This window comes from Oratosquilla oratoria, chromosome 24 (genome assembly GCF_046742065.1).
Source record: "Oratosquilla oratoria isolate Oo_2021 chromosome 24, ASM4674206v1, whole genome shotgun sequence".
NCBI lineage: Eukaryota > Metazoa > Arthropoda > Malacostraca > Stomatopoda > Squillidae > Oratosquilla > Oratosquilla oratoria.
The window spans coordinates 1522064-1534408 of record NC_134800.1 but is presented as its reverse complement, the minus strand read 5'-3'; the positions used below and the strand labels follow the sequence as shown (position 1 = coordinate 1534408).

General features: G+C 42.1%; 1 protein-coding gene across 4 annotated transcripts in view; it reads right to left on the bottom strand.

Annotated features, from left to right (window-relative positions):
• Positions 1 to 12345, bottom strand: part of Mvl (solute carrier family member malvolio) — a 48185-nt gene that overhangs the window by 15278 nt on the left and 20562 nt on the right. For 2 of the 4 annotated variants that reach the window (XM_076207409.1, XM_076207408.1), the window contains exons 8-12: positions 11557 to 11607; positions 11122 to 11280; positions 9575 to 9667; positions 9312 to 9442; positions 7286 to 7493 (exon numbers count right to left, since the gene is read on the bottom strand). In XM_076207409.1, coding sequence (XP_076063524.1) covers positions 7286 to 7493; positions 9312 to 9442; positions 9575 to 9667; positions 11122 to 11280; positions 11557 to 11607 — 642 coding nt within the window. Of the gene's footprint in view, positions 1 to 3731; positions 3791 to 7285; positions 7494 to 9307; positions 9443 to 9574; positions 9668 to 11121; positions 11281 to 11556; positions 11608 to 12345 lie in introns of those variants that run through there. The other 2 variants (XM_076207410.1, XM_076207411.1) reach the window with 2 other exon arrangements.

Here is a 12345-nt window from a genome sequence, read left to right as displayed (position 1 = left end):
GGTACGGTACTGGTGACATAACTTAAATTTTGCAAAACAGCAAAATAACTCTAGAAACTAGCCCTGGAAAATAAAAAAGTAGCCCCTAGAAATTTTGAGGTGATTGAGAAAAAGTAGCCCTGGAAATGAAAAAGTCATCTTTTCTCTGCTTGACTAGATCCCTCCACTCTTACAAGGGAACAAGGGCTTTAATTAGCATGTGTACATATGTATAGAGACGGAATAAAATGGAAATGGGCGACGGGTGGAAATGGGATGGATGCATACCTTGACTGCTTACCTCAAATCCACAACTATGAGAATGCGAGACCAGCATGCTCCCAATTACACCCATCAGTACAACATAAAGTTATAAAATTTGACCGGGTTGGTAATAAAAGGTTTTGCAAAGGAACTTGGCTATAGACAGGAATGGGAAAGAAAAAAGAACTAGCCAATCTGAGGTGATACTGTCATATCCTCAGAATGGATGGAAGTAGACAAATTCACATTATGCACAAATCAGTATGGCTGGGGTAGGTCATGGAAAAGTTAGTTGAATGGGATGAATATAACTGAAGATGTAATATATGAAAGTGCTCTGCTTCGTTAGTTTCTTTTTCCAAGTGGTCTACTTTGCATAACTATAAAAGCACGTCGTCAGGATGTAGACCAATCATTTTTGTGTGGAACAGATTAGGAGAAGGTATAGGCTATTGCAAAGCCCTGTTCCATGAGAAGGGTGCACAATAATACCAGCAGTATTACTATGGAAGTGATGAAGGCTTTGCTTTTCTTTTAATGAATACTTTTTACTTTATTTATTTTTTAGGGGGGGGGGGGGCAGAGTTGCTAATGCCTGTTACCCTTTCTTGACCTTACCCAGGCCTACCTATGGTGTCAAGGAAAATTTTTATGCAACATCATCGTATCATGGGATGGTCACTGGCTACGCAGTCTGGAGGGTAACTACCTTACCTCAAGGTCGGAGTGAAGGGAGGTTGAGCCTGTTTTAGTTGCAAGTAAATTCATATCAAGGGCATACATTAAATTCCATGCTTCAAAAATCTGTTCTTCAGATGGCACCATCATAGCCCTCCCTGAGAGGGAGAACTTATGACATGAAACTGAATCAATCAATCATCGTATCACGGGAGTGGAAAGGTGCTGCTAGGTCTGCACTGTATGAGATGGCAGTACTAGAACCTTGGACAGTGATAAGGGGAAGAAGCACCCCCACCCCAATCCCTACCAGAAGGAACTTTAGCAAAAAGAAAGAGAGAGAAAAAAAAAAAACACCCCAACCCCTACCAGAAGGAACTTTAGAGAGAGAGAGAGAGAGAGAGAGAGAGAGAGAGAGTGAGAGAGAGAGAGAGAGAGAGAAAAAACAAACAAAAAACATATATATATATATATATATATATATATATATATATATATATATATCTATATAAATAAATAAAAATAAATAAATAAAAATAAGTAAATATATAAAAAAATTAAAGAAGAACCTTGGACAGTGACATGATGAGGAAGAAGCACCCCCACCCCAATCCCTACCAGAAGGAACGTTAGAAAGAAAGAAAAGAAAGGAAAAAAAAAAAAAAAAAAAAAAAAGTCACAGCAGCTGTACCAAGAAGCCCATAACTGGACACACAATATCCCCAACCTCCCCAAGGAGGAGGCGCAGCCACGAGTTTCCTGGAGGCCATGGGCCTTCTGCACAAGAGGCCAGGGCAATGGATTCATTGGGAGTGGTAAAGGAAAGACTCAAAGAGGGATAGTAGAAGTAAGAAGTGACTTGGCATTCTTATTTGAGAGGAGATTCGTCTCCAACGATAAACGAAAGCTAAATGACTAAAGTCCAGTGGTTCCCAACTTTTTTTTTGGCCATAAAGCCTCACCTAAGCATCTCTAAAATCCTGATGCCCCCCCTGTGACATATAACATACATATAAAATCACAGATACATATATATATATAATTACACATGTACATACACACACATATATTTCTAAGCATACTGTATATGCATTGTGTGCAGGGCCCCGAGAAGGGGAGGGGCAGAGGGGGGAGGCAATGCCCCGGGGGAGCACATTTGGGGGGGGGGGGCACTTTTGGTGAAAAGAAGGTAAATCAAATTCCCCCTAATGTACTTTTAATGCATGATTTACTTATCATGTGATAGAAGAAAGCTAAGGATAAATGTGGGTAAAAGTAAGGTGATGAGATGTACAAGGGGTGAAAGTGGCAGTAGACTGGAAGTGAGCAGGGAGAGCAACTGGAGGAAGTGGATAGTTTTAGATACTTGGCTGCAAATGTGGCAGGGAAAGGTGGAGTGAAAGTGGAGGTAGAATGTAGATTGAGAGAAGCAAGTAAATGCCTTGGTGGATTAAAGAGTGTAATGAGGAATAGACATTTGGGAATGGATGCTAAGAGGAGACTGTATGAAGGAGTGATTGTGCCAACAGCACTGTATGGGGCAGAAACATGGAACATAAGAGATAAAGAGAGAAGGAGTTTGAATGTGTTTGAGATGAGGTGTCTGAGAAGTATGATGGGGGTTACTAGGCTAGATAGAGTGAGAAATGAGGTGAGGAGGAGAACAGGGGTGGAAAAGGAGCTGGGAGATAGGGTTGATGAAAGAATATTAGGATGGAAAGAATGAGTGAAGAAAGACTAGTAAAAGAGGTGTGGAAGGCAGATGTGGAGGGAGTGAACATGAGGGGACGTCCAAGGATGAGGTGGATGGATGGGGTGAAGGGGGCTTTGGGGAAGAGGGGAATGTCTGTTGAGGAAGGATGGGAGAGGACAGAAGACAGGGGTGAATGGAGAATGGTTGTATATGGATGATGTTGTGATTGCATGAGGTGGAATGGGCGGGTGGATGGGGGGTGAGGTAGTATGTGTGAGCAATATTTGACGCAGCCCGAAGAGATTTCTCCCCGTCCTCTCATTTTATGCAATGGGGGGACGGACAGGGGGGGTCGCCGATTTAATGAAGCGGCCTTGCTGTGGATGTGCTGTGTCTTGCGACACTGCTTCTGACCCAGGGCAGTGGACAAGGTGCAGGGATGACCCGTCATTCAGGAGGTGCTAAGATAAGAGGGAGGGTGGAGGGGTGTGGAGTGTATTCAGGGATGGAATGGGTGGGAATGATTTTATGCCTTTTTCTTTTTGGCTACCCCCCTTGTAAGGGGGAAAAAGCCTTGGTATATGTATGTATGTATGTATGTACTTATCATGAGTTGTGTGTATGAATGATGTGTGTATAAACGTTGTTTTGTGGGTGAATGTTACCTGTGAATTGTGCTAGTGACCATCAGATGTGGATAGTGGTGGTAGTGGTGGTGGTGTGTGTGTGTGGGGGGGGCATTTTTTGACTTGCCCTGGGGTGGTACTTACCCATGTCGGGGCCCTGATTGTGTGTTAACTTGCACACACACTTGTACTCACACAGACTCACTTGAAAAAAGTCACTGCAACTCATTCTCAAACTGCCCACCTTAAAATTAAAATTGCCACCCCCCCCCTTGTGGGATGTGCACCCCACATTGGGAACCACCACTCTAATTTATACAGATCTCACTAACGTCCCTGAAGTACTGGCAACACAAAATTCACGCAATGTGGGGGAGGTATATCAATGAAGGGTAAATTATACCATCCCTAAGGCTCGTCTTCTAAAAACATGAACACAAACTGAAGTTGATCTAATTGTGTGCGATTTAAATGCATCGACTTGAACTCACCTTCCGTAACTTGGTTGCAAAGTGGCGGCGTTGTCTTGAAGCCCTATTATTCGTGAAAGCTTGAAACAAATTTATACAGGGGTTAGATATAAGGTTTCTACTCAGCACAATTAAAGTTCCGATGTTGCTGCAATTATCAATCAATTGGTGTTACTAGTTCCACCACAAATACAGCTACGACTATGCTACCACTACTTCTCAAATTAAGCCAATTTCTTTAGTACATCTTTACTACAGGGTGAAATCTCATTACACAAAAACGTTTAATCATAAACTATTACTAAATCAGTAATGACTTTGGCTGGCATGTGGTGAACAAAGGAGAAAACATGCTACACTACAACCATATGTTTAAATAGGAATAGAGGACTTTCACTTTTTTCTTTTCAGATAGCTGCTCACTCTGTCCCAATTAGTTGTTTTCTATGACACACATGGTATACAGTTATGGTATTCTTATCTCCCCTACTACATAACCTCTTTGACATGATCAACAACCAACATAATGACCTCACCTTCCATACAAACACAAACAACATCGAAAATCATTTAAGATCATCCACATGATTATTTCCCAATTTTAGGTTATTGTAGAGCTAATTTAGAAGAAAAAATACAACCCACATATACAAGAGAATACTCATAAACTACCAAAAAGTAAACTGGTTAGAGTACACAGAGGAGAAAGAGTTAAAATTCTGTAACCATCCCTAGATAATAACAACAAAGTTATGTCGTAGCACATTTGTAAAATAATACTGATGACCCACTTTCGGAGAAGAATAAGCAAAAGTATAAAGATGTGTATATTTCGATCACTAACTGTGATCCTCTTCAGCAGAGGATCACAGTTAGTGATCGAAATATACAATCTTTAAACTTTCGCTTATTCCTCTCTGAAAGTGGGTCATCAGTATCCTTAGATAAAAGAGTGCAACTGTCACTACCATGCAGAAGACACACAAGAAACTCATTCTCACAGGCTTTTGGAAAAAATTCAACCCCAACTATACATGATAACCACCTTAGATTAAATAAGAAATAAATACAAAATCAAACACAACCTACATACATCATATACCAAAGGCTTTTCCCCCTTACATGGGAGGTAGCTAAAAGACAAAGGCATAGAAACCACCCCCACCCATTCCATCCCTTACATGTCCCACTCCCCTCTACCCTCTTCCCTTCCTCTTATCTTGGGAAAAAAAAAAAATTATATATACATACCAAAGGTTTTTCCCCTTTATAAGGGAGGTAGCCAGCCAAGAAATCCACCTACACCCACACCCATACCACTCCTATCCATCACCCATTTGTTCCCTTTTCATCATAGCTCCTCACAGATGAAGAGTCATCCTTGTGTTCCGCCCACTGCCTGGGTCATAAGCAATGCAGCAATACACAGAACATCCCTAGCAAGGTCCCATCCCCTCATCTACACTGTGTCGAGATAAGAGGGTGGAGGGGAGTGGAGTGGGAATGGTTTTTATGCCTTTATTTTTTGGCTACCTCCCTTGGTATGTGTATATATGTACCTTCCCTCTTTGTCCCCTCATCATGCAAAACTAGGAAAGACAAGGAGAAATCTCTTTGTGCTGTGTCAATTCACCATCCATCCATTCACAACCCTTCTCCCCTCACACCTATCTCTTGCCTTCTCCCTTCCCTGCTCAACACACATTCCCCTTATACTTAAGGCCCCTTTCACCCCATCCTTTCAACAATTACACAAAAACATTACAAATCTAATAGACGACAAACAAATAGAAAGCTAACCAACAAAGTAAACAGAAAAACTGACATTGACAAAATATGGAGTGCTTAAAAAAAAAAAAAAAAAAAAAAAAAAAAAAATCCACATCAGGTAAGATGCTTGCATTCAGGACACCATCCAGCATTGAAGCATTAACAACACAATAGATTTGACCACAGATTCAAACTGCCCCAGAAGCAACCACCGCACATGACACAGTGCCCCACACTAACAATCCCTATACAACATATCTTGATTTAAAATGGCAATTAACAATAAAATGCTCAGAGTAGAAATGATACGAGGATGAAATCTTTATCAAAAGCACAATGCTTAAAAGGGTAAAAGGGGCACTGGGAAAGAAGGGAAGGTCTTTTGAGGAAGGAAAGGAGAAGACAGAAGATGAGGGTGAGTGGAGAATGGTTGTGTATGGATGATGCTGTGATGCATGGAAGGGAGTGGGTGGGGGATGGGAGGGGTGAGGGAGCACTTATGAATGATATTTTGATGCAGCCCAAAGGAATTTCTCCCTGTCTTCTCTTTTTCTGCATGAGGGGACGAAGAAGGGGGGTTACTGATTAAATGGAACGGCCTTGCGGTGGATGTGCTGGGTCTTGCTGCATTGCTTCTGAACCAGGGCAGTGGGTAAGATGTAGGGATGACCCATTATCCAGGAGGAGCCAAGAAAAGAGGGAGGGAGGAAGGAATGGTGAATGGGAGTGGAGTATGTGGGTGATGAAATGGGTGGAAGTGGATTTATGCTTTTGACTTTGGCCACCTCCCTTGTAAGGGGGAAAGAGCTGTTGGCATATGTATGTACAACATTTCACTTGTTGAAGCTTTTTCAACAAATGACATGTACTTGAAAAAGCTTCAACAAACAAAATGTTGTACAAACATACAAATACCAAAGGTCTTTTCCCCTTACAAGGGAGGTAGCCAAAAGACAAAGTCATAAAATCCACTCCCATCCATTCCATCCCCATATACTCCACTCCCAACCACCTGCTCCCTCCCTCCCTCTTATCTTGGTTCCTCCTGGATGACGGGTCATCCCTGCATCTTGCCCCTTGCCCTGGGTCATAAGCAGTGTCACACGACACAGCACATCCACAGAAAGGACGCTTCAAGCAAAACGTACTTTTGATAAAGGTTACACCGATCACAACATATTTTCCCCGTGTGACTTGTGGTCCTGCCCAGAGGCTGCCGCCAGTTACCCGAAGGCTGCAGCCCTCCTACAAGAGACCAGGGGAAACGGACTGACTGGCTGATTATCCCCCACCCCAGAGCCATTGGTAAATAAGAGGTAAAGACTTAGAAGTGGCAATGGATAGATTCAAGGGGGGGGGGGCAACAAAAGGAGGGACAAGAAAAATAAAAAAATCAACTTGCTGTCCTCTATAAGTTCCTCTATTTGGCTCTAACCTACAAGAATGTTATGTAGCTCTGGTCCACAAGGGTGAATCCAAAATCTTTAAAGTATTCACTGCTTATGGTAATGTAATCAATCCTAGTACCAATAAGGTAATCTAAGATACCACCCAAAATCACGAGTATAAGAACAACTATATATATTTTGAAAGAAATCACACTGCTCATGTTACATATAAATCAAACAATAATAGTGCAAATTGCTGGATATCCAATCAATACTAATTTTCATTACAATGATCCGGAAAAAAAAATAATAATTACGACCAATTCTGAAAGCAATACAAACCAAAGATTCATTAACAAAGTGCTGTCATTAATCACACACTACCTTCCCAAACTGGGAAAGACAAAGTTTACTTACCGGTAAGCTCTTGCAGAACTTCAAGTCAAAGGCATGAAATAGATGCAACGTCAGATAGATGACAAGACAGAAGTAGAAAATGCCGAGGATGGTGGTCAGGAGGTACGCCCACCATTCGTGAATTTGGCCTTCCAGCGAGCTAACTACGAACCACAGGTTAATGATAATCACTAGGATGGACAGCAAAGTCGCAATAATGTTCGTGAATCTGCAACAAAATTGGGAAATTAATCAACCAATCATTAAATTCAATTTCACTAAGTGGAATTACTGTCAAACCTGACAAATACAAAATGTACAAATTCTGTAAAGAGAAATACATATAAATGACACTTTTAATCATGAATTCTCTATTTAATTTTTTTTTTCTAAACTGAACAGTTACAATAAAAGACCTTTTTTCTTTAAGTTATGCATACTGGCCAAATTTGTGTAAATGGGGGGACGGAGAGGAGGGGTCGCCGATTTAATGAAGCGGCCTTGCTGTGGATGTGCTGTGTCTTGCGGCACTGCTTCTGACCCAGGGCCAGGAGGTGCTAAGATAAGAGGGAGGGTGGAGGAGGTGTGGAGTGTATTTAGGGATGGAATGGGTGGGAATGATTTTATGCCTTTCCCTTTTTGGCTACCTCCCTTGTAAGGGGGAAAAAGCCTTGGTATATGTATGTATCAATGTGTATTTCAGTGGCTGACTCTTAACCTCCTCAATACGATGGTGCCTACGTAGGTGTCATGAGGTGCGAATGGATATGCAAGAATGCCGGTGTCGGCATTTTGATTATATTTATTTTGTACTTGGATGATGTTGTGACTGCATGAGGAGGAATGGGCGGGGGGGTGGGGGGTGGGGTAGTATGTGTGAGTAAATTTTGACGCAGCCCGAAGGGATTTCTCCCCGTCCTCTCCTTATATGCAAAGGGGGACGGAGAGGGGGGGTCGCCGATTAAATGAAGCGGCCTTGCTGTGGATGTACTGTGTCTTGCGACACTGCTTCTGACCCAGGGCGGTGGGCAGGGTGCAGGGATGACCCGTCATCCAGGAGGTGCTCATATGAGAGGAAGGGTGGGAGGGGTGTGGAGTGTATTTAGGGATGAAATGGGTGGGAGTGTTTTTATGCCTTTCCCTTTTTGGCTACCTCCCTTGGAAGGGGGAAAAAGCCTTGGTATATGTATGTGTGTGTACTTGTAGCTGAGTGACCCCTGAATTCTGTGAACTGGTTTGATCACATTTTCTGTTGTTATTATTATTTAGAGTGAAAGAGAATGAGTAATACAGCAGTGACTTTATATTTTATAATGCGAGTAGTGTGATGCATTGTACTTATGGCAGCCAATGCTGTGTACGAGAATTTGACTCGAATTGAAGAGGTTAATGGCTGTCAATTTGAACTTTACAAAATTCATTAAAACAGATAAAGAAAATGGAGAAAAGTGCCTGAAGGGATTTCTCCTCGTCTTCTCCTTTTCTGCATAAGGGGACAGAGAGAGGGGGTTGCCGATTTAATGAAGCAGCCTTGCTGTGGATGTGCTGTGTCTTGTGATACTGCTTCTGACCCAGGGCAGTGGGCGAGATATAGGGATGGCCTGTCATCCAGAAGGTGCCAAGATAAGAGGGAAGGAAGAGGGTGGAGGGGAGTGGAGTGTGGTGGAAATGGAATGGGTGGGGGTGGTTTTATGCCTTTGTGTTTTGGCTACTTCCCTTATAAGGGGGGAAAAAAGCCTTTGGTATATGTATGTATAAAAACAGATGCTGCTCAACCTTCAGAATATCTCTCCTATAATTTTTATGACAGTCGCATGCAGGATTCGAACCTACTGCTTTCGGCCACCCGTAAGATCACCTTCACAGAGCCTTAACCCACTACACCAACAGTGAAGGTGATCTTACGGGTGGCCGAAAGCAGTAGGTTCGAATTGCGACTGTCATAAAAATGATCGGATTGATGTCGCTGTTACTAGCGAATTTCTCTCATATCTCTCTTAGTTGAATCTTAATCCATGAAGACGACAATTCTCAACCCAATACTCACATTCCATTCTTGAACTGTCCCATAATCTTTTCTGAGGTTGTAAATGTAAGCGTTGGAATGAGTGCAAAGGGGAGTTGCAAAGACATAACGGCATTTAAGACATCATTCATTCCAGTCAAGTCATGTATATCCTGCAATTTATACATAAATTAGTGACAAGGACATTTAGCATTATCACTCTCAAAATTTTTGTCTAATACAAATGATCAAAGTAATTACAATCCATTTTCTAATCTTATCCCCTTGCATATGTTTGTTCTCACCTTATAGAATGCAATGAAGAATGTTGGCAAGATGGCAATGGTTCGGGTCAGAAGAACACGCTGCCACCTTTTCCACCGGAGGTTGAGAAAACCCTATAATAATAATAATAATATTGATAAAAATAATAATAATAATAGTAATACATACATACATACATATACCAAGGCTTATTCTCTCTTACAAGGGAGGTAGCCAAAAAGGAAAAGGCATAAAATCACTCCCACCCATTCCATCCCTGAATACACTCCACATCCATCCACCCTCCTTCTTATCTTAGCACCTCCTGGATGACGGGTCATCCCTGCACCTTGTCCACTGCCCTGGGTCAGAAGCAGTGTCGCAAGACACAGCACATCCACAGCGAGGCCACTTCATTAAATAATATTAATAAAAATAATAATAATAATAGTAATGATATTAATAATAATAAAAAGTGAAAATTAATTCAACTGTAACTTCAAAGCTACATTATTATTATATTTTTTTTTTCAACTTCTCGATTGTAGCCCACTCCACAAGGTGGCTTGGCTTTGAATGATTTCATAAGAGACAAGTCAAGTGTGCAAGTTACTTGAACTGGAGAGGAAAGTGAGCAAGTACATGTTCACATAGGCCACTTGTTTCTGACTTGGCCTGTGTGAACATATACTCACTTTCTTCTCCGGTTCAAGTTACTTGCACACTTGACTTGCCTCTGAACTTGCCCCATGTCAATGAGGCTTTAGTGTACGGAGCAGACTTAGGATATCATGGAAGCTGAAAGGAAGAGCCCATGTGTTCAAGCTGGATTGCTTAAGACGTGTTTTCATTCAATGTGTACATGGACGGGGTGGGACATGAGGTAAACACAAAGGTGATAGGTGGAGGTCTGAAGCTGATGAGATACATCAAGGTTGAGTTGGAAAGTGTTTGTGATGAAATATTCAAGAAGCATGGTGGAGGTTAGGAGGATGGATAGAGTGAGAAATGAGGAGGTGAGGTGGAGACCAAAGGGGCGAAAAGAGAGTTGGCACGTTGGATTTATAAGAATATTGGGGTGGCGGCTGGGGGCATGTGGAAGGCAAAGGTGGATGGTGTGAACTTGAGGGGAGGACCAAGAATGGGGTGACGGAGGCCTTGGGTACGTGGGAATGCTGGTTAAGCAGGTAAGAAAGAGGGCGAGAGATAGATGTGAGTGAAGAGTGGTTGTCAGTGGAAGAGAAATCGAGACGCCCTAAAGGAAAATCTTCTCGTCTGATCTGTAGTTTCTTGATTGGATGTGGTAGGGAGGAAAGGGTCACCATGTCATGAAGTGGTGGGGGTAACTCTGGTTCAGCTGTTGGGCCCTGCTGTGGGGGACCTCCATTTCCTTACATGGTAGAAAGCCAGGTGAAATAACACATCCACTTCGTAAACAGTAAAACCGGTTTACGCCCCTCCTGTCTCAAAACCTTATGGATGTAGCATTACAATATAAGAGAAGTAACTCTGGAGATGTACATTTACAGTTAACATAATTAAGTTTTCATTAAACTTTATGGAATATGGTCTTGTCTATCATACGTACTTCCATGGCAAACTGACCCACGTAGGTGCCTGTCATCGTGGAACTCTGCCCGGCAGCTAAAATCCCGACAGCCCAAATGTACATGCTGGCAATACCATAACCACAACCTAAAAACACTCCTGCTTTGTATATGTCACCCTCAACAAGTTCGTCATTTGGCTGTAAAGAAGAACAATAACTTTAGATAAAAATGATACAATCAATGAAAATTATCATCCAAACAATGTGATGCAATATATAAAACTAATACCAGGGATGAACTGGTACAATTACTATGGAAGTGACAGGATGCAGTTTTTGCATGGTTTACGAGGGAAGGAGTGAAGAGAACTCAAGTGATGGAGATAATAAATGGATGGATCAAGTGGAGTAAGTGGGGTATCCAAAGACGGGATGTCAAATAGGTTATATCTGATGCATTAATCTTCTACTTACTGGGAAAACATCTATATGCATTGTGTTATCAGTCTTGTTACACATTCCAATCTGAAAAATAATAACAACAATGATAAATAAACACCCAATTATATACATACATACATATACCAAAGGCTTTTTCCCCTTTACAATGGAGGTAACCAAAGTCAAAAAGCATAATTCCACTCCAACCCACTCCTTTATGACGGGTCATCCCTGCATCTTGCCCACTGCCCTGGGTCAAAAGCAATGCAGCATGACACAGCACATCCACAGCAAGGCTGCTTCCTTTCATTGGCAGCCCCCCCAGTCTCCTCATGCAGAAAAAGAGAAGATGGGGAGAAATCCCTTCAGGCTGTGTCAAAATATCACTCACACATAACAACTCCCTAACCTACCCACTCCCTTTTATGTATCACAGCATCATCCATATACAACTGTTCTTCACTCACCCCCTATCTTCTGTCTTCTCCCTTCCTTCCTCAACAGACTTCCCTCTCTTTCTCAATGCCCCTTTCACCTCATCCACCCATCTCATCCTCGGTCACCCCCTCCTGTTCACTCCATCCACACCTCTTTTACTAATCTTTCTTTACTCATTTTTTCCATGTGTCCAAACCATCCCAATACTCACTCATCCACCCTATCTCCCAACTCCCTTTCCACCCCTGCTCTCCTCCTCACCTCCTCACTCTATCCAGCCTAGTAACCTCTATCATGCTTCTCAGACATTTCATCTCAAACACATTTAAACTCTTCCACTTTTATGTTCTATGTTTCGGTCCCATACAGTGCTCTTGGCACAAT